This window comes from Salvelinus fontinalis, chromosome 7 (genome assembly GCF_029448725.1).
Source record: "Salvelinus fontinalis isolate EN_2023a chromosome 7, ASM2944872v1, whole genome shotgun sequence".
Lineage (NCBI taxonomy): Eukaryota > Metazoa > Chordata > Actinopteri > Salmoniformes > Salmonidae > Salvelinus > Salvelinus fontinalis.
The window spans coordinates 5,491,200-5,515,262 of NC_074671.1; the positions used below are offsets into that span (position 1 = coordinate 5,491,200).

Sequence of the window (24,063 nt, forward strand, 5' to 3'; positions counted from 1 at the left end):
AGTGGGCGAGAGGGAGAAACTCAGTGGGCGAGAGGGAGAAACTCAGTGGGCGAGAGGGAGAAACTCAGTGGGCGAGAGGGAGAAACTCAGTGGGCGAGAGGGAGAAACTCAGTGGGCGAGAGGGAGAAACTCAGTGGGCGAGAGGGAGAAACTCAGTGGGCGAGAGGGAGAAACTCAGTGGGCGAGAGGGAGAAACTCAGTGGGCGAGAGGGAGAAACTCAGTGGGCGAGAGGGAGAAACTCAGTGGGCGAGAGGGAGAAACTCAGGAGGGAGAAGTGTGTGGTTAGTGTACAAGCAGTCGGGGCGGAAACAGACACTAGACGGACAGCCCCACTGCCGGAGTGACTGATCTGTGTGTTGAACAGTGGACCTGAGCTCTGTGTGTTTGTGGAATGACGCTTTTCTTCAGCTCAACCTGCTGGTAAACAGAAGGGCTGTGTGGACGCAGGAATTTCAGGTCACGAGGGCTCCAGCAGCGGGGCAAAGGCTGGGCTGGACAAGTGTTGTAGCTGAGCTGGGGTAGGGAGTATGTGTATTGTTTCCTGCTTGATTGACGTTTGTCCCTGTCCTTCTTACTCAGACAGTATGGGAGATCTGAAAACACACTGAGTAGAAGACACACACACACAGAGACTCTAGACGCGGAGACGACATACACACACACACTGTAGAAAGGACGCGGAGACAACATACACACACATTGTAATTTTGGAGAGACTATTTCAGCCTCTTGTGGAATCCTTGGAAGTCCCAACTTGGTCCCCTCTTGTATTTTTTGTCCCTGACGATGGCATCCTTCATGGATTATGTGTTGTTGCTGGTAGCTGCCGTGCTGGGATCGTACCACGTGGAGGTGAAAGGAGGGTGCGCTGGAAAGTGCTGCCGGGGTTCAGACATCACCTGTGCAACGGCAGACTGGAGGATGGACCGTGTGTACGGCACCTGCTACTGCGACAAGGGCTGCCTCAGGACCGAAGACTGTTGCTACGACTACCCCACCGAGTGCCCAGGTAAGGAGGATGGGTGGAGTCACTACAGTAACGGCTGTCACGGTTTTCATGAATTGCTCCAAATGTTACCCTATTCCTTATGTAATGCGCTACTTTTGACCAGGGTCCATAGCACTATATTTGACCTTTATTTAACTAGGCAAGTCAGCTAAGAACAAATACTTATTTACAATGACGGCCTACCGGGGGAACAGTGGGTTAACTGCCTTGTTCAGGGGCAGATTGACAAACTTTTACCTTGTCATGCTCGGAGATTCGATCTAGCCAGCCTTTCAGTTACTGGCCCAACGCTCTAACCACTAGGCTACCTTGCGCCACAATAGTGTAATGATGATGAAGAATTGTGGGTAGTCTATGTTATTATAAAACATTGAAAATGGTAGATACAGTAAAGTATTCATACCTCTTGATTTTTTCAAAATTTTGTTCGGATGCCATTAGAATTAGTGAACCATATAGTATATGGAAAATATTGCTATTTTGGATGCTTTCTACAGTATCTGGCCAGAGAAACAATGGATGCTTTCTACAGTATCTGGCCAGAGAAACAACGGATGCTTTCTACAGTATCTGGCCAGAGAAACAATGGATGCTTTCTACAGTATCTGGCCAGAGAAACAATGGATGCATTCTACAGTATCTGGCCAGAGAAACAATGGATGCATTCTACAGTATCTGGCCAGAGAAACAATGGATGCATTCTACAGTATCTGGCCAGAGAAACAATGGATGCATTCTACAGTATCTGGCCAGAGAAACAATGGATGCTTTCTACAGTATCTGGCCAGAGAAACAATGGATGCATTCTACAGTATCTGGCCAGAGAAACAATGGATGCATTCTACAGTATCTGGCCAGGGAAACAATGGATGCATTCTACAGTATCTGGCCAGGGAAACAATGGATGCTTTCTACAGTATCTGGCCCGGGAAATGGATGCATTCTACAGTATCTGGCCAGAGAAACAATGGATGCATTCTACAGTATCTGGCCAGATAAACAATGGATGCTTTCTACAGTGTCTGGCCAGGGAAATGGATGCATTCTACAGTATCTGGCCAGAGAAACAATGGATGCATTCTACAGTATCTGGCCAGAGAAACAATGGATGCATTCTACAGTATCTGGCCAGAGAAACAATGGATGCATTCTACAGTATCTGGCCAGAGAAACAATGGATGCTTTCTACAGTATCTGGCCAGAGAAACAATGGATGCATTCTACAGTATCTGGCCAGAAAAACAATGGATGCATTCTACAGTATCTGGCCAGGGAAACAATGGATGCATTCTACAGTATCTGGCCAGGGAAACAATGGATGCTTTCTACAGTATCTGGCCCGGGAAATGGATGCATTCTACAGTATCTGGCCAGAGAAACAATGGATGCATTCTACAGTATCTGGCCAGATAAACAATGGATGCTTTCTACAGTATCTGGCCAGGGAAATGGATGCATTCTACAGTATCTGGCCAGATAATCAACGGATGCAATCTACAGTATCTGGCCAGGGAAACAATGGATGCTTTCTACAGTATCTGGCCAGAGAAACAATGGATGCATTCTACAGTATCTGGCCAGAGAAACAACGGATGCAATCTACAGTATCTGGCCAGGGAAACAATGGATGCTTTCTACAGTATCTGGCCAGAGAAACAATGGATGGTTTCTACAGTATCTGGCCAGAGAAACAATGGATGCTTTCTACAGTATCTGGCCAGGGAAACAATGGATGCTTTCTACAGTATCTGGCCAGGGAAATGGATGCATTCTACAGTATCTGGCCAGGGAAACAATGGATGCTTTCTACAGTATCTGGCCATGGAAACAATGGATGCTTTCTACAGTATCTGACCAGGGAAACAATGGATGCTTTCTACAGTATCTGGCCAGAGAAACAATGGATGCATTCTACAGTATCTGGCCAGAGAAACAATGGATGCTTTCTACAGTATTTGGCCAGTGAAACAATGGATGCTTTCTACAGTATTTGGCCAGAGAAACAATGGATGCTTTCTACAGTATTTGGCCAGAGAAACAATGGATGCTTTCTACAGTATCTGGCCAGGGAAACAATGGATGCTTTCTACAGTATCTGACCAGGGAAACAATGGATGCTTTCTACAGTATCTGGCCAGAGAAACAATGGATGCTTTCTACAGTATCTGACCAGGGAAACAATGGATGCTTTCTACAGTATCTGACCAGGGAAACAATGGATGCTTTCTACAGTATCTGGCCAGGGAAACAATGGATGCTTTCTACAGTATCTGGCCAGGGAAATGGATGCATTCTACAGTATCTGGCCAGAGAAACAACGGATGCAATCTACAGTATCTGGCCAGGGAAACAATGGATGCTTTCTACAGTATCTGGCCAGGGAAACAATGGATGCTTTCTACAGTATCTGGCCAGAGAAACAATGGATGCTTTCTACAGTATCTGGCCAGGGAAACAATGGATGCTTTCTACAGTATCTGACCAGGGAAACAATGGATGCTTTCTACAGTATCTGGCCAGGGAAACAATGGATGCATTCTACAGTATCTGTCCAGGGAAACAATGGATGCTTTCTACAGTATCTGGCCAGGGAAACAATGGATGCTTTCTACAGTATCTGGCCAGAGAAACAATGGATGCTTTCTACAGTGTCTGGCCAGTGAAACAATGGATGCTTTCTACAGTATTTGGCCAGAGAAACAATGGATGCTTTCTACAGTATCTGGCCAGAGAAACAATGGATGCATTCTACAGTATCTGGCCAGAGAAACAATGGATGCTTTCTACAGTATTTGGCCAGAGAAACAATGGATGCTTTCTACAGTATTTGGCCAGAGAAACAATGGATGCTTTCTACAGTATCTGGCCAGAGAAACAATGGATGCATTCTACAGTATCTGGCCAGAGAAACAATGGATGCTTTCTACAGTATCTGGCCATGGAAATGGATGCTTTCTACAGTATCTGGCCAGGAAACAATGGATGCATTCTACAGTATCTGGCCAGGGAAACAATGGATGCTTTCTACAGTATCTGGCCAGAGAAACAATGGATGCTTTCTACAGTATCTGACCAGAGAAACAATGGATGCATTCTACAGTATCTGGCCAGAGAAACAATGGATGCTTTCTACAGTATCTGGCCATGGAAATGGATGCTTTCTACAGTATCTGGCCAGGAAACAATGGATGCTTTCTACAGTATCTGGCCAGGAAACAATGGATGCATTCTACAGTATCTGGCCAGGGAAACAATGGATGCTTTCTACAGTATCTGGCCAGAGAAACAATGGATGCTTTCTACAGTATCTGGCCAGGGAAACAATGGATGCATTCTACAGTATCTGGCCAGGGAAACAATGGATGCTTTCTACAGTATCTGGCCAGATAAACAATGGATGCTTTCTACAGTATCTGGCCAGGGAAACAATGGATGCTTTCTACAGTATCTGACCAGGGAAACAATGGATGCTTTCTACAGTATCTGGCCAGGGAAACAATGGATGCATTCTACAGTATCTGGCCAGGGAAACAATGGATGCATTCTACAGTATCTGGCCAGAGAAACAATGGATGCTTTCTACAGTATCTGGCCATGGAAACAATGGATGCATTCTACAGTATCTGGCCAGAGAAACAATGGATGCTTTCTACAGTATCTGGCCAGGGAAACAATGGATGCATTCTACAGTATCTGGCCAGGAAACAATGGATGCATTCTACAGTATCTGGCCAGGGAAACAATGGATGCATTCTACAGTATCTGGCCAGGGAAATAGATGCTTTCTACAGTATCTGGCCAGAGAAACAATGGATGCTTTCTACAGTATCTGGCCATGGAAACAATGGATGCATTCTACAGTATCTGGCCAGAGAAACAATGGATGCTTTCTACAGTATCTGGCCAGGGAAACAATGGATGCATTCTACAGTATCTGGCCAGGGAAACAATGGATGCTTTCTACAGTATCTGGCCAGGGAAACAATGGATGCTTTCTACAGTATCTGGCCAAAAAAAACAATGGATGCTTTCTACAGTATCTGACCAGAGAAACAATGGATGCATTCTACAGTATCTGGCCAGAGAAACAATGGATGCATTCTACAGTATCTGGCCAGAGAAACAATGGATGCATTCTACAGTATCTGGCCAGATAATCAATGGATGCTTTCTACAGTATCTGGCCAGGGAAACAATGGATGCTTTCTACAGTATCTGGCCAGAGAAACAATGGATGCTTTCTACAGTATCTGGCCAGAGAAACAATGGATGCATTCTACAGTATCTGGCCAGAGAAACAATGGATGCTTTCTACAGTATCTGGCCAGAGAAACAATGGATGCATTCTACAGTATCTGGCCAGGGAAACAATGGATGCATTCTACAGTATCTGGCCAGGGAAACAATGGATGCATTCTACAGTATCTGGCCAGGGAAACAATGGATGCATTCTACAGTATCTGGCCAGAGAAACAATGGATGCTTTCTACAGTATCTGGCCAGAGAAACAACGGATGCATTCTACAGTATCTGGCCAGAGAAACAACGGATGCTTTCTACAGTATCTGGCCAGAGAAACAATGGATGCTTTCTACAGTATCTGGCCAGAGAAACAATGGATGCATTCTACAGTATCTGGCCAGAGAAACAATGGATGCTTTCTACAGTATCTGGCCAGGGAAACAATGGATGCTTTCTACAGTATCTGGCCAGGGAAACAATGGATGCTTTCTACAGTATCTGGCCAGAGAAACAATGGATGCTTTCTACAGTATCTGGCCAGAGAAACAATGGATGCTTTCTACAGTATCTGGCCAGAGAAACAATGGATGCATTCTACAGTATCTGGCCAGAGAAACAATGGATGCATTCTACAGTATCTGACCAGTGAAACAATGGATGCTTTCTACAGTATCTGGCCAGGGAAACAATGGATGCATTCTACAGTATCTGGCCAGGGAAACAATGGATGCTTTCTACAGTATCTGACCAGTGAAACAATGGATGCTTTCTACAGTATCTGGCCAGGGAAATAGATGCTTTCTACAGTATCTGGCCAGAGAAACAATGGATGCATTCTACAGTATCTGGCCAGAGAAACAATGGATGCATTCTACAGTATCTGGCCAGAGAAACAATGGATGCATTCTACAGTATCTGGCCAGAGAAACAATGGATGCATTCTACAGTATCTGACCAGGGAAACAATGGATGCATTCTACAGTATCTGGCCAGAGAAACAATGGATGCATTCTACAGTATCTGGCCAGGGAAACAATGGATGCATTCTACAGTATCTGGCCAGAGAAACAATGGATGCATTCTACAGTATCTGGCCAGAGAAACAATGGATGCATTCTACAGTATCTGGCCAGGGAAACAATGGATCCTTTCTACAGTATCTGGCCAGAGAAACAATGGATGCATAGTATTTTCATAACAGTGGATTTTTAAACTCTTATCTAATTTTACCGCTCATGGTTTTACTTACCGCTGTCCTCTAACCCAGGGATTTTCAAACTTTTCTTGCCCAGGGAACCCTGCCCAGGCAAACCGGCAATGGCAAGTAGAAGTAATCAACCTATTAAAATGAATAGACATTGGAAGACAGTTTTATTATTTTGACCTTCCAGTCCCCACAGATCATTGGAAGAGGAAGTGTAAACTCTAACATAATCTATTAGCTAGAATGGTATCTTTGAAAAAGTTGCTGTTGTAAAGCTGATATTCTGCAATTCTACACATTTCTTCAAATTTCTACCATCTGCAGTACCTCTGTTTGAGAACCCATGTTTTAACCTAACCCTAGGTAAAGAAACAGACTGGTGAATAAATAGGTAATCTATCAACTGTACTTGCTCATTGGTGCTGTCAATGCATGCATCCCAAATGTCACCCTATTTAGTGCACTACTTTTGGCCAGGGCCAACTATCCAGTAGGCCTGGAAGATGTACACTGTACATTCAGAAATGTATCTGCAATTCTTTAATTGTGAAAATACTGTAGGAGAATATAACACATTAGATCTGGTGAAAGAGACTACAAAGAATTAGTTTAGGCGCAATAAAGATTTTGGCCACTAGATGGCGGTGGCAGTGTAGCCTAGTGGTTAGAGCGTTGGACTAGTAACCGCAAGGTTGCAAGTTCAAATCCCTGAGCTGACAAGGTACAAATCTGTCATTCTGCCCTTGAACAAGGCAGTTAACCCACTGTTCCTAGGCCGTCATTGAAAATGAGAATTTGTTCTTAACCTTTCACGAGCCTCTACCCCGGGTCCGGGAGCACCCCCCCCAAGCCCCCCCCCCCCCCCCCCCACACTGATTAGCATCGCTAGCATAGCGTCACAATTAAATAGTAGCATCTAAATATCATTAAATCACAAGTCCAAGACACCTAATGAAAGATACAGATCCTGTGAATAAAGCCACCATTTCAGATTTTTAAAATGTTTTACAGGGAAGACACAATATGTAAATCTATTAGCTAAACACCTTAGCAAAAATCACCATTTTTCTTTGTCCACCATTTTCTCTCAACACCAGTAGCTATCACCAATTCGGCTAAACTAAGATATTGATAGCCACTAACCAAGAAAAAACCTCATCAGATGACAGTCTGATAACATATTTATGGTATAGGATAGGTTTTGTTAGAAAAATGTGCATATTTCAGGTAGAAATCCTAGTTTACAATTGCACCCACCATCACAACTAGACTAGAATAAATACATAGAGCAACGTGTATTACCTAATTACTAATCATCAAACATTTCGTAAAAATACACAGCATACACTAATCGAAAGACACAGATCCTGTGAATACAGACAATATTTCAGATTTTCTAAGTGTCTTACAGCGAAAACACAATAAATCGTTATATTAGCATACCACATGTGCAAACATTACCAGAGCATTGATTCTAGCCAAAGAGAGCGATAACGTAATCATCGCCAAAATATATTAATTTTTTCACTAACCTTCTCAGAATTCTTCAGATGACACTCCTGTAACATCATATTACAACATACATAGAGAGTTTGTTCGAAAATGTGCATATTTAGCCACCAAAATCACGGTTAGACAATGACAAAAGTAGCTCAGCTGGTCAGAAAATGTCCTGCACCATATTAGACAGTGATCTAGTCTTATACATAAATACTCATAAACTTGACTAAAAAATACAGGGTGGACAGCGATTGATAGACAATTTAATTCTTAATACAATCGCGGAATTACATTTTTTAAATGATCCTTACTTTTCAATACAGGTTGCGCCAAGTGAAGCTATAGCAAACAAAATGGCGGCATAAGCGTTTAACATTTTTCGACAAAAAACACGATTTATCATCATAAACTATGAGCTGTTCTCCCATCAGAATCTTGGGCAATGAATCCTTTCTTGGGTCTAATCTTCTTTTGGTCGAAATGCCCACTAACGTACGACCGGGACCCCGAAACGTGCCCGGAGCTTCAAAGTCTATTACAAAGCAATGCCTCAAAATCGCACTAAACGGATATAAATTGCTATAAAACGGTTTAAATTAACTACATTATGATGTTTCTAACACCTATAAGTAAAAAGATGACCGACGCTATATTACTGGCTAAACCAATGCTTGGAAAAAGGCCAGTCAGATATCCTTCTTGCGTTGAGCGCAGTGTCCAAAGGAAGGCTACTTCCGGTATTTTGTCATTTATAGAGGCAATGATTGCACAATCGACTCCATTCAAATTGTCACCACTTACTGACATCTAGAGGAAGGCGTGGGCAGTGTTTGTATCTCATAGGATTAACAGAGACTTTTAAAACTGATCTGGAACCAGAGGCCAAGATGTCTAAATCTCACACACTGGGAGGAAAAGTGCTGTAGAATGAGTTCTGTTTCACTCAGAGACATAATTCAAACGGCTATAGAAACTAGAGAGTGTTGTCTATCCAATAATAACAATAATATGCATATTGTACGAGCAAGAATTGAGTACTAGGCAGTTTAATCTGTAGAGACAATTATGCTAATTTGAAACAGCACCCCCTATAGTTGCAAGAAGTTAACTGACTTGCCTAGTTAAAGAAAGGTAAAATAAAATTTAAATAAATAAAAATGGTGGTAGTGTATGTGCAATGCTTTAGACTGATCCAATGAACCATTGAATATCTGTTCAAAATGTTGTATCACGTCTGCCCAAATGTGCCTAATTGGTTTGTTAATACATTTTCAAGTTCATAACTGTGCACTTTCCTCAAACGGGGGACACCAATCCTGTAGAGGTTAAAGTGTTTAACCTGTACTGCTCTGGCGTTCCGCCAGCGGAACTCCTCCCCTCATTCCACTGAAAAGGCAGAGCGCGAAATTCAAAATATATTTTTTTAGAAATATTTAACTTTCACACATTAACAAGTCCAATACAGCAAATGAAAGGTACACATCTTGTGAATCCAGCCAACATGTCCGATTTTTAAAATATTTTACAGCGAAAACAGCACGTATATTTATGTTAGCTCACCACCAAATACAAAAAAGGACAGACATTTTTCACAGCACAGGTAGCATGCACAAAGCCAACCTAACTAACCAAGAACCAACCAAACTAACCAACAAACAACTTCATCAGATGACAGTCTTATAACATGTTATTCAATAAATCTATGTTTTGTTCGAAAAATGTGCATATTTCAGGTATAAATCATAGTTTACATTGCAGCTACAATCAGAAATTGCACTGAAAGCAGACAGAATAATTACAGACACCAACGTCAAACACCGAAATACTCATCATAAAACATTTCTGAAAAATACATAGTGTACAGCAAAGGAAAGACAGGCATCTTGTGATTCCAGACAATATTTCCGATTTATTAAGTGTTTTACAGTGAAAACACAATATAGCGTTATATTAGCTTACCACAATAGCCAGAAACACAAGCCATTTCCCAGAAGTAAAAGTTAGCGATCGTAACAAACCAGCAAAAGATATATAATTTTTGTTTAACCTTGATATGCTTCATCAGATGACAGTCCTATAACATCAGGTTATACATACACTTATGTTTCGTTCGAAAATGTGCATATTTAGAGCTGAAATCAGTGGTTATACATTGTGCTAACGTAGCTACTTTTTCCCACAACGTCCGGATATTTTTCTGACACTTTTTCTGACACACATATTCTGACCAAATAGCTATTCATAAACATAACTAAAAAATACATGTTGTATAGGAAATTATAGATACACTAGTTCTTAATGCAATCGCCGTGTTAGAATTCTAAATATAACTTCATTACGACATAAGGCTTACGTTATGGCGAGCGAGTGCCCAAAACCTGGGCGCAAAACTAATAGTACACAGTTCGACAGATATATGAAATAGCATCATAAAATGGGTCCTACTTTTGATGATCTTTCATCAGAATGTTGTACAAGGGGTCCTTTGTCGGGAACAATCGTTGTTTGGATTTAGAACGTCCTTTTTCCCTCTTGAATTAGCAAGCGCACTAGCCAAGTGGCACCAAGCTCTCCTTCCTGAACAAAGGCACACAACGCAACACGCCTAACGTCCCGAATAAATTTCAATAGTCTAATAAAACTATATTGAAAAAACATACTTTACGATGATATTGTCACATGTATCAAATAAAATCAAAGCCGGAGATAGTAGTCGCCTATAACGAAAGCTTTTCAGAAGGCAATTCCAGGTCCAACCTCGCGCTTTCCAGAAAACAGGAAATGGGTGACACGTCATTCCAAGAGGATTTATTCCATCTCAGACCAAGATAAACACCACATTTCTTCTTTCACTGCCTCTTGACATCCAGGGGAAGGTTTATGACGTGCATGTATACTAATACGTATCATGCCCATTTATAGGCAAGACCTAGAACAGAGCATCGATTTCAGATTTTCCACTTCCTGGTCAGGAAGTTTGTGCCAAATGAGTTCTGTTTTACTCACAGATATAATTCAAACGGTTTTAGAAACTAGAGAGTGTTTTCTATCCAATAGTAATAATAATATGCATATTGTACGAGCAAGAATTGAGTACGAGGCCGTTTAAATTGGGCACGATTTTCCCCCAAAGTGAAAACAGCGCCCTCTGTCCTTAGATTAGAGGTTGGGGTCAGACAGAGTCCATTTGTATTTGCTCACATTCTCTAGTTCATCCACTCTACTTCACCTATAAGTACAGTATGACAATATCTGAAATAGCATTCTGTATAGTGGACTATGGGCCCTGGTCAAAAGTAGTGTTCTATTCAGGGTATAGGGTGCCATTTCAAAGTGTTAGGACCATAGAGTTATGAATTAGAATCCTCAAATGGACATTAACATTCTCATGATGGGATAAAGGGCAGCCATTTTGGTCAGGGAGTTGGTCAACCATGGTTTGCCAGAGTTGTGATAATATATTGAATAAAATAATGAATTTGAAGAATTTATCTGCACTGTACCTTTGTTAACTCGCTAGCCAGTCAGTTTTAGAGGAAAGATTCCGTTCCATTTTTAATTGGACTGCCAATATGCCGACATTCCATTCAGACAATCCATCCACAGCAATACACTGGCTGACCTCAGTTGATGATAGGATTTAGGCAAGTTGTAAAAGCAACATGTACTGATATTGTATCGTATAATAGTGGTTGGTTTTGGAATAAGAAATATTACTGAGCAAAAATATAAACACAACATGTATTGGTTACATGTTTCATGAGCTGAAATCAAATATTATTTTACATACACACAAAAAGCTTATTTCTCTCAAATGTTGTGCACAAATTTGTTTACATCCCTGTTAGTGAGCATTTCTCCTTGCCAAGATAATCCCTCCACCTGACAGGTGTGGCATATCAAGAAGCTGATTAAACAGCATGATCATTACACAGGTGCACCTTGTGCTGGGGGACAATTAAAGGCCAGTCAAGTTTTGACTGCAGGAATGTCCACCAGACCTGTTGCCAGAGAACTGAATGTTCATTCTACCATAAGCTGCCTCCAACGTCGTTTCAGAGAATTTGGTAGTATGTCCAACTGGCCTCAAAACTGCAGACCACATGTGTAACCACGACAGCCCAGGAAATCCACATCAGGCTTCTTCACCTGTAGGGATCGTCTCGGACCAGCCACCTGGACAGCTGATGAAACTGTGGGTTTGCACAACCAAACAATTTCTGCACAAACTGTAAGAAACGTCTCAGGGAAGCTCATCTGCGTGCTCGTCGTTCCTCATCAGGGTCTTGACCTGACTGCCATTCGGCGTCGTAACCGACTTCAGTGGGCAAATGCTCACCTTTGATATGTGCTCTTCACAGATGAATCACGGTTTCGTACTACGAGAGTTGTCACCCATTGAGCATGTTTGGGATGCTCTGGATCAATGTGTACGACAGCGTGTTCCAGTTCTCACCTTTGGACAGCCGTTGAAGAGGAGTAGGACAAAATTCCAACAGGCCACAATCAACAGCCTGATCAACTCTATGCGAAGGAGATGTGTTGCGTTGCATGAGGCAAATGGTGGTCACACCAGATACTGACTGGTTTTCTGATCCACACCCCTATCTTTATTTTTGAAGGTATCTGTGACCAACAGATGCATATCTGTATTCCCAGGAATGAAATCCATAGATTAGGGCCTAATAAATAAATTAAAATTGACTGATTTTGAAATTGCTACATGTTGCGTTTATATTTTTGTTCACTTTATATATTTTATATCGATAAATATGTAATGTGCATCTGAGACTTTTATTATGGTATTGTCATTGAGATTATATGTTGGGACTATTATTCTGAAAATACCCTAACCAGACTCAGACGTGTGAGTGACAGAGAAGGGAAGTGATGGAGATGTAGCCTAATGTCATGTGCCTCTAAAGTTTGTGCTGCTGCTACTTGGAAGGATTCAGCTACAAAAAAAATAACTAAATTGTAACCCGACTCTTTATCGTCGATCCCACGGGCCCTTTCGGAATAGGTGTTGGATAATTAGTTTAATATTTAGGGTTACAATAGCACTCACAGCCTTCTAAGAAAACAAAAATGTAGACATTTATGGTCTGCTTACAGTACATATATTTTAGAGGGTATTTAAACAGAAAATGTGTATAAAACCAGTTAGAATTATAGCAGTTATAATTATATGATATTATTTTAAGTTGACAAAACTTCTATTCAACAATTTCTGACATCACATTTTTTTTTACTTTGAATTTCCTGCATAAGTAAAATCAGGATTAAGCCTCTTCTGCCATTCATTCCAATGAGACTGGTTTAGCCTTCTCCCTGACCAAGATGGCTGCCATTTTCAAACCTATTCTGGAACTCTAAGGGTTTATGACATCATAGCCCCTCTAGTAATTTAATCTGATCTCTATGGTTACGACTCTGACTGATCTAATATCAACTACGCTGTCTAGTTTCAATCGTAAATCATTTACTTTGTATGAATGATTCACGGACAGGATGGAATTATGGACAAATATGTCAGGAAGGCACTTCTATTAATCATTATCTGGGTCCCGAATAGCACCTTATTTACAATGTAGTGTACTACATGTAGAACTGAATAGGATCTCTGTGGTAATTACTGTAGGAATCAGCCAAGCAGAGTATATCTAATACCTGATACATCAAAGACCAGGTACTCAGAGAGCGTGAGGAGAGCATTGAAAAGAGAACGACAGGATTTAAATGGGTCAGTGACCGGATCCAATTCATTCAGCTTTACAGTTACTTTCAGATCACTCAACGCTGTACAGAAACACTAATCCTTCAAATCCAAATATGTGTCCCAAATGGCACCCTATTCTTGTAGGGCTCTGGTCAAAATTAGTGCACTTTAATAGGGAATAGGGTGAATATTTCTAGAATATTGAGCAGTCAGCTGAGCGAACTGTACACACCCTTAAACTTGTTCAGTCTTCAGTCTTACAGGTATTGGCTTAAAAAGTTACAGAACATCCGGTCGTCACTCCTGATACGGAGGATTCACAGGGCCGTGCAGGCTTTAGTTCCAACCCAGCACTAACTAATCGGATTCAGCTAATCAAAGCCTTGATGATTTGGTAGGTGCGTTTTTATGCTGGGCTGTAACAAAAGCATGTACAATCCACCAACCAGGAGTGAAGGACATGACAAGTGTATGAACATTAGATACCGATTCCCTGAATGGTCTATTAAAGATGCATGTGTGTCAAGGACAGTGTTATGTAGCAATGCTATGAATGTCCTATTAATGAAGCGTTAATGATACTCTATCTAGCTGTTATGTCACACGCGTGTGTTTATAGGTGTTTATGAAGATACTCAATGCAAATAGTTACACTGTTGTCTCTTTGTCCAGCCCAGTCGTGTGTGGTGACTGAATGGAGTTACTGGAGCGGTTGTGCCCAGCCCTGCCAGCGGTCCATGAGGGTCCGGTGAGTCCTGTGTGTTATTTATTAGTCCTGTTGGCAACCCAAATTAGTGGGAATATATCTGATTTGTTAAAAGACAAATTACTGGCAAAAGATCAGAATTGGTCTTCTTGTGTAAACCTTTATTTTGTCCAACACTGAAGACCACATTAGATATTACATGTGTACTTAACACTCGTGTTATCTTCTGGGATTCATTTATTTGTACTTTTAAAATGCTTTAAAGACTACAAATAGTTTTTTTTCTTCTGATTATTAACCCAATAATCTATGAATCATCAATGGATTGTAGGCAGCGTCACATTGAGCAGGAGCCCAGGAACAGTGCAGAGCCATGTCCCAATCTGGAGGAGCAGGCAGGCTGCATGGACTACCAGTCACAGCATGGAGAGATCTGCACTCAGAACACAGGTACACACTAAACTAAACCAACTGAGTCACACTGTTGCATGGTTATAACCTGGGGACTGTGTTGGTCTCTCTCCAGGTCCTGGTTATAACCAGGAGACCGTGTTGGTCTCTCTCCAGGTCCTGGTTATAACCTGGGGACCGTGTTGGTCTCTCTCCAGGTCATGGTTATAACCTGGGGTCTGTGTTGGTCTCTCTCCAGGTCCTGGTTATAACCTGGGGACCGTGTTGGTCTCTCTCCAGGTCCTGGTTATAACCTGGGGACTGTGTTGGTCTGTCTTCAGGTCCTGGTTATAACCTGGGGACTGTGTCGGTCTCTCTCCAGGTCCTGGTTATAACCTGGGGATGGTGTTGGTCTCTCTCCAGGTCCTGGTTATAACCTGGGGACTGTGTTGGTGTCTCTCCAGGACCTGGTTATAACCAGGAGACTGTGTTGGTGTCTCTCCAGGTCCTGGTTATAACCAGGAGACTGTGTTGGTGTCTCTCCAGGTCCTGGTTATAACCAGGGGACTGTGTTGGTCTCTCTCCAGGTCCTGGTTATAACCAGGAGACTGTGTTGGTCTCTCTCCAGGTCCTGGTTATAACCTGGGGACTGTGTCGGTGTCTCTCCAGGTCCTGGTTATAACCTGGGGACTGTGTCGGTCTCTCTCCAGGTCCTGGTTATAACCAGGGGACTGTGTTGGTCTCTCTCCAGGTCCAGCTTTCATCACCACAAGGGAGTTTGGTAAAGGAAGAACAAAGCATGACATCTACGAAGCACCTCTGTACCCCGGGTATGCTGCATTATACATGTTTTATGACTGTTCTTAGGGAGAAATTAACAGTTATGAAGGCTTATAGCAAGTTGTATAATGCTCTATTACACCCGTCTACTCACATAGGGTACGGGGACCAATCAGATTCAAGGATCCTGTGGTACATACAGTGCCATCAGAAATGTTTCATGCCCCTTGACCTTTTCCACATTTTGTTGTTACAGCCTGAATTTAAAATGGATTAATTCAAGATTTTTTTTTGTCACTGGCCTACACACAATACTCGATAACGTTTGCCATTTTTACAAATGAAAAGCTTAAAATGTCTCGAGTCAATAAGTATTAATCCCCTTTGTTATGGCAAACCTAAAAAAGTTCAGGAGTAACAATGTGCTTTAAGTTACATATAAAGTTATGACTCACTGTGTGTAATAATAGTGTTTAACATGATGTTTAAATGATTACCTCATCTCTGTACCCCACATATACAGATAATTGTAAGGTCCCTCAGTCCAGCAGTGAATTTCAAACACAGATTCAACCACAAAGACCAGTGAGGTTTTCCAACGCCTCACAAAGAAGGGCACCTATTGGTAGATTGGTAAATATAAAGAAGGGCACCTATTGGTAGATGGGTAAATATAAAGAAGGGTACCTATTGGTAGATGGGTAAATATAAAGAAGGGCACCTATTGGTAGATGGCTACAAACTAAAAAGCAGACATTGAATATCCCTTTGAGCATGGTGAAGTTATTAATTACACTTTGGATGGTGTATCAATACACCCAGTCACTACAAAGATACAGGCGTCCTTCCTAACTCAGTTGCCGAAGAGGAAGGAAACCACTCAGGGATTTCACCATGAGGTCAATGGTGACTTTAAAACAGGTTAGAGTTTATCGGCTGGGAATGGAGAACACTGAGGATGGATCAACAACATTGTAGTTACTCCACAATATTAACATAATGGACAGAGTGAAAAGAAGGAAGCTTCGACAGAATACAAATATTCCAAAACATGCTTCCTGTTTGCAACAAGAAACGAAAGTATTACTGCAAGAAAAAGTGGCAAAGCAATTCATTTTTTGTCCTTAATACGAAGTGTTCTTTTTGGGACAAATCCAATACATCACACTACTGAGTATCACTCTCCATATTTTTAAACATAGTGGCGGCTGCATCATGTTATGGGTATGCTTACAAGGATAAAAAAGGATGACAAATAAATGGCCAAACACAGACAAAATCCTAGCTCTTAGGAACTTACCCAGAAAGACTCACAGCTCTTAGAGACAGCCAGAAAGACTCGCAGCTCTTAGAGACTTACCCAGAAATACTCACAGCTCTTATGGACTTACCCAGAAAGACTCACAGCTCTTAGAAACTTACCCAGAAAGACTCACAGCTCTTAGAGACAGCCAGAAAGACTCACAGCTCTTATAGACTTACCCAGAAAGACTCACAGCTCTTAGAGACTTACCCAGAAAGACTCACAGCTCTTAGAGATGTACCTAGAAAGACTCACATCTCTTAGAAACTCACCCAGAAAGACTCACAGCTCTTAGAGACTTACCCAGAAAGACTCACAGCTCTTAGAGATGTACCTAGAAAGACTCACATCTCTTAGAAACTCACCCAGAAAGACTCACAGCTCTTAGAGACTTAACCAGAAAGACACAGCTCTTAGAGACTTACCCAGAAACACTCACTGCAGTAATCGCTGCCAAAGGTGCTTCTACAAAGTATTGACTCAGGGGTGTGAATAGTTATGTAAATTAGATATTTATGTATTTAATTTTCAATAAATGTGCAAACATTTCTAAAAACATGTTACACTTTGTCATTATGGTTTATCGTGTGTAGATTAGTTTATAATTTGTATATTTTAGCTGCTCATTTTTAATTCAGGCTTTAACACAACAAAATGTGAATTAAGTCAAAAGGTATATGAATGATTTCTGGAGGCTCTGTAACTCTTTAGCTTAAAGGGGATCTGTGGTACGTACTTCTTTAGTTAAAGGGGATCTGTGGTACGTACAGTGCATTTGGTGTATTCAGACCCCTTGAGTTTATCCACATTTTGTTAAATTAGAGTTAAATTAAAATAAAAATAAAAAATCCACATCAATCTACACACAATACCCCATAATGACAAAGCAAAAACAGGTTCTTAGAAATCTTAGCAAATGTATAAAAAAAATAAAAAAAGGAAATATCATATTTACATAAGTATTTACTCAGTACTTTGTTGAAGCACCTTTGGCAGCGATTACAGCCTCGAGTCTTCTTGGGTATGACACTACAAGCTCTGCAGATCCTCTCAAACTCTAAGTTATATTCACTTTGTCATTATGGTGTAGATTGATGAGGAAAAACACTATTTAATCGATTTTAGAATAAGGCTGTATCGTAACAAAATGTAGAAAAAGTGCAGGGGTCTGAATTCTTTTCGAATGCACTGTACCTCTTTAGTTAAAGGGGATCTGTGGTACGTACTTCTTTAGTTAAAGGGGATCTGTGGTACGTACTTCTTTAGTTCATAAGATTTCAACAATCATTCTGGTTTGAAATGTGAGTATTTTTTTTTGATGGCGTGAGGCACACTCACGCCATCGTCACAGCAAAAAACAACTAGATTTTCTACTGCCCAAATGAAGTGTTTTCTCACCAGGATATCTAGATCGCACGCGCGCACACACACCGGTATTCATTAGGTATGAAACATGATTAACATCACATATACAAAGGATCTGGACAACAACTGGCAAGTTTCTCTGAACACACACGCACGCACGCACGCACGCACGCACGCACGCACGCACACACACACACACACACACACAGAGAGAGAAATGGGAAGTCTCAGCTCCCTCCTGCAACACTGTAATTCAAACTGTCATTATTCAATCCAATTACTTCTGTTGCATCTAAAAATGGCAACCTATAGGCCTTGGTCAAAAGTAGTGCACTATACTCCCTATAGGCCTTGGTCAAAAGTAGTGCACTATACTCCCTATTGACCTTGGTCAAAAGTAGTGGACTATACTCCCCATAGGCCTTGGTCAAAAGTAGTGCACTATACTCCCTATTGACCTTGGTCAAAAGTAGTGGACTATACTCCCCATAGGCCTTGGTCAAAAGTAGTGCACTATACTCCCTATAGGTCTTGGTCAAAAGTAGTGCACTATACTCCCTATTGACCTTGGTCAAAAGTAGTGCACTATACTCCCTATAGAGCTCTGGTCAAAAGTAGTGCACTATATAGGGAATAGGGTGCCATAGGGCTCTGGTCTAAAGTAGTGCACTATATAGGGAATAGGGTGCCATTTAGGATGTACGCTGTGTGGAACGGTACGTATGATATTTCAAACCCCCTCCTCCGTCAGGTTCTGTATGGAGTTTAAGATGGAGTCTCTGACTACCCACTGTACGGTGGAGAAAAGACCACACACCCACTGGATGCAGTACCTACGGGAGGGCTACACGGTGTGTGTGGCGTGCCAACCCCCCGCCATGCGTAACCGTAGCGGCGGCTGCCAGGGAGACGGACAAGAATCCAACAGGTACGGAGTCACGGACGGATCATTTTTTAAAGACGTTTGGTATTATGAAGAAAGTTATGTAAGCCCTGTTCGAGCCAGTGCAGCTATGTAGTGCAGCTATGTAGTGCAGCTATGTCGTGCAGCTATGTCGTGCAGCTATGTCGTGCAGCTATGTCGTGCAGCTATGTCGTGCAGCTATGTCGTGCAGCTATGTCGTGCAGCTATGTCGTGCAGCTATGTCGTGCAGCTATGTCGTGCAGCTATGTCGCGCAGCTATGTCGCGCAGCTATGTCGCGCAGCTATGTCGCGCAGCTATGTCGCGCAGATTTCTGTAGTTGAGCTTCGATGTCCAAGCCCCTGGAAATGGCACTAGTTGATTGATTATACAGCGACATTATTCAATGTGTAGACTATATGAGATGGTACTGTAATCTTAGTTTGTGGTAACATTTGACTGGTGTACAAGCTTATCAAAACAGTTGCATGGGTGAAGACTAGTCTAGTCAGGATAGGATACATTTCTGTTGTTTTTTTAAACTGAAAGGTGAAAAATGTTTTCACACACAGTAGTTGTGTTGTCGTTAGTGTGATCTTTGTGCTGCTATAGATTTGACACCTCACCACTCCTGTTAGAATGACCTTTCAGAACATGTATTTGTATATATACATCAGTATATACAGTATATCTATATATATGTATATATTTCACCTGATATCTCCGGGTATTTTCCTTTAACCCTGTGTATCATGGACGGCCTCCACCAATCCAGTACTATTGGTTTTGTCGGAAGTATTGAACGACTATTGAGAAAAATCATCCTAAGGAAAATTGAAAACAGGTGTTCTTAGTGGACAAGTGTCTATTGTCAGCCGTACTAACCTATGTCCTGTGAGGAGCTGCTCCATTGGCAGGCTTTCAGCCCTACTAACCTTTGTCCAGTGAGGAGCTGCTCCATTGACAGGCTGTGAGCCATACTAACCTATGTCCTGTGAAGAGCTGCTCCATTGGCAGGCTGTGAGCCATACTAACCTATGTCCTGTGAGGAGCTGCTCCATTGGCAGGCTTTCAGCCCTACTAACCTTTGTCCAGTGAGGAGCTGCTCCATTGGCAGCCTGTCAGCCGTACTAACCTTTGTCCAGTGAGGAGCTACTCCATTGGCAGGCTGTGAGCCATACTAACCTAGGTCCTGTGAGGAGCTGCTCCATTGGCAGGCTGTGAGCCATACTAACCTATGTCCTGTGAGGAGCTGCTCCATTGGCAGGCTTTCAGCCCTACTAACCTTTGTCCAGTGAGGAGCTGCTCCATTGGCAGCCTGTCAGCCGTACTAACCTTTGTCCAGTGAGGAGCTACTCCATTGGCAGGCTGTGAGCCATACTAACCTAGGTCCTGTGAGGAGATGCTCCATTGGCAGGCTGTGAGCCATACTAACCTAGGTCCTGTGAGGAGCTGCTCCATTGGCAGCCTGTCAGCCGTACTAACCTACGTCCTGTGAGGAGCTACTCCATTGGCAGGCTGTGAGCCATACTAACCTATGTCCTGTGAAGAGCTGCTCCATTGGCAGGCTGTGAGCCATACTAACCTACGTCATGTGAGGAGCTGCTCCATTGGCAGGCTGTGAGCCATACTAACCTATGTCCTGTGAAGAGCTGCTCCATTGGCAGGCTGTGAGCCATACTAACCTATGTCCTGTGAGGAGCTGCTCCATTGGCAGGCTGTGAGCCCTACTAACCTACGTCCTGTGAGGAGCTACTCCATTGGCAGGCTGTGAGCCATACTAACCTAGGTCCTGTGAGGAGCTGCTCCATTGGCAGCCTGTCAGCCGTACTAACCTATGTCCTGTGAGGAGCTGCTCCATTGGCAGGCTGTGAGCCATACTAACCTAGGTCCTGTGAGGAGCTGCTCCATTGGAAGCCTGTGAGCCATACTAACCTAGGTCCTGTGACGAGCTGCTCCATTGGCAGCCTGTGAGCCATACTAACCTAGGTCCTGTGAGGAGCTGCTCCATTGGCAGGCTGTCAGCCGTACTAACCTTCGTCCTGTGTGTTTTGCAGTGAGGAGCTGCTCCATTGGCAGCCTGTCAGCCGTACTAACCTTCGTCCTGTGTGTTTTGCAGTGAGGAGCTGCTCCATTGGCAGCCTGTCAGCCATACTAACCTAGGTCCTGTGAGGAGCTGCTCCATTTGCAGGCTGTCAGCCGTACTAACCTTCGTCCTGTGTGTTTTGCAGTGAGGAGCTGCTCCATTGGCAGGCTGTCAGCCGTACTAACCTTCGTCCTGTGTGTGTTGCAGTGAGGAGCTGCTCCATTGGCAGGCTGTCAGCCGTACTAACCTTCGTCCTGTGTGTTTTGCAGTGAGGAGCTGCTCCATTGGCAGCCTGTCAGCCATACTAACCTAGGTCCTGTGAGGAGCTGCTCCATTGGCAGGCTGTCAGCCGTACTAACCTTCGTCCTGTGTGTTTTGCAGTGAGGAGCTGCTCCATTGGCAGGCTGTCAGCCGTACTAACCTTCGTCCTGTGTGTGTTGCAGTGAGGAGCTGCTCCATTGGCAGGCTGTGGGGAACTCTCGCTGTCGAGGAACATGGAAGAAGGTCCAGAGAACAGCTCACTGCTCCTGTCCTCACGTCCACAGCTTCCTTTTCATATAAACACACAGGAAGTCTTACTTGCGGTCCTACTTGCACCCTATTCCCTATATAGGGATCTGGTCAACAGTAGGGAATAGGGTGACATTTTGGACACAGTAAGTCATATCCAAAACAACACACAATCAAAGTAAATGCATCTTTATTTAATGAAATCAGTTTGTTTAAAACTATTGTTGTAAGAACATTTGAGTAACTTTTCTATGTACAGACAACCACATGACGTTCCACAATGATAGATTGAACTAATTTACTATACACAACACTGCTTTTGTATTGTCACTTAATATTGCAGAAATAGAATACACTGGTATAAGAAAGTAAATAAAACGATGAGACATTTAACAATATTTGTTTTTTCTTCTCATTTTTATCAAACATTTAGTTTGATAGTTTTAAACTTTGTGTGTTTTAGTTATTAATAGTTAGAAGCTATTGATTAGTTAACTAGAGGTTATAAATAGCTTTGCAAAAATGGTAATCTACTGTACAAGTTTTCAAACTGTGCTTGTCCACAGCAGGATAAACAGCTCCCTCTGCTGGTTAATGGTTGTAATAACATAATCACAACAGCAATTTCCTCAACAGTACACATTTGCATTGAATCTGCATGTTAACAAAAGCCCGGGATTCAATCTGATCACTGGTTGTAGACAATGCAGCTTTTAAAGGCATGATTCGTTTGTGGAGATCGCATTCATGGTAAACTCTGCATATGTCAGCTAAATTGGAAATGACCTTAATCGGATTGAATCCCAGCCTTAGTCACACTCAAAGTGGCAACTCTGGAAATACAAAAGCCCAGAAGCATAAAGTACAATTCCCTCTATAACCTGTACCGTGAGTGACCAATGGTCTGGCTTAAACAGAGCTTTAAAGGTAGACTCAGCTAAATGAAGAGCAGCACCGTGTCACGCCCTGACCTTAGAGAGCTTTTTATGTCTCTATTTTGGTTTGTTCAGGGTGTGATTTGGGTGTGCATTCTATATTCAGTTTTCTATGTGTTGTATTTCTTTGTTTTGGCCAGGTATGGTTCTCAATCAGGGACAGCTGTCTATCGTTGTCTCTGATTGGGAACCATACTTAGGTAGCTTTTTCCCACCTGTGTTTTGTGGGTAGTTATTTTCTGCTTAGTGTTTTCTGCACCTGACAGGAGGACTGTTTCGGTTTCGTTTCTCACTTTGTTATTTTGTTCTAGTGTTCAGTGTTAATAAATATCATGAAAACTTACCACGCTGCTCTTTGGTCCGATCCTTCTTCAAGCAACGATGACCGTTACACACCGCAGATATTAAGATGAGCGATATGCAACAGTCACACATCTGTACAGGTGCATCATGGGTTCTCTTCACGTGTGGAAGCCGGGGCACCAAAACATCGGAAAAGTTGAGCCTCTGGCTTCAACGCTCTTAGTTGTTGTGGAAATTGACCCACTATGCGGTTTTACTTTCTGCATGTACGTCATATCGCTGAGTTTACCTTTAAGAGGAATCCAGGGAATAGAACAATATCACCAACAGTAGAGTATATAAACACCTGAGTCCAGAACAGACCAGAAGAAACAGTCAATACCAGCAATAGTAGAGTATAGAAACACCTGAGTCCAGAACAGACCAGAAAACCCAGGCAATACCAACAATAGTAGAGTATAGAAACACCTAAGTCCAGAACAGACCAGAAGACCCAGTCAATACCAGCAATAGTAGAGTATAGAAACACCTGAGTCCAGAACAGACCAGAAAACCCAGGCAATACCAGCAATAGTAGAGTATAGAAACACCTAAGTCCAGAACAGACCAGAAGACCCAGTCAATACCAGCAATAGTAGAGTATAGAAACACCTGAGTCCAGAACAGACCAGAAAACCCAGGCAATACCAGCAATAGTAGAGTATAGAAACACCTGAGTCCAGAACAGACCAAAAGACAGTCCCAAATGGTACCTTAAACAAATCAAATCAAACTTTATTTGTCACATGCTCCGAATACAACAAGTGTAGTAGACCTTACCGTGAAATGCTTACTTTCATGCTTAAACAACAGTGCAGTTCAAGAAGTGTTAAGAAAATATTTAACAAATAAATTAAATAAAAAAAACAATAACATAAAAATAACAAGGCTATATACAGGGGGTACCGGTCCCGAGTCAGTGTGCGGGTGTACAGGTTAGTCAAGGTAATTTGTACATGTAATTAGGGGTGAAGTGACTATGCATAGATAATAAACAGTGAGTAGCAGCAGTGTACAAAACAAAATGGAGGGGGGGGGGGGGGGGGGGTCAATGTAAATAGTCCGGTGG

General features: G+C 42.3%; 1 protein-coding gene across 1 annotated transcript; it reads left to right on the forward strand.

The window, feature by feature from the left end:
• The first annotated feature begins 185 nt into the window (after positions 1–185).
• On the forward strand, positions 186–22,995 carry LOC129858941 (somatomedin-B and thrombospondin type-1 domain-containing protein-like). The gene is made up of 6 exons (XM_055928187.1): positions 186–1,010; positions 14,348–14,423; positions 14,713–14,831; positions 15,523–15,601; positions 18,971–19,147; positions 21,651–22,995. Exons 1-6 carry the CDS (start codon positions 788–790, stop codon positions 21,766–21,768), a joined length of 792 nt encoding a protein of 263 aa, XP_055784162.1. The 5' UTR covers positions 186–787; the 3' UTR covers positions 21,769–22,995.
• Positions 22,996–24,063: the final 1,068 nt, after the last annotated feature.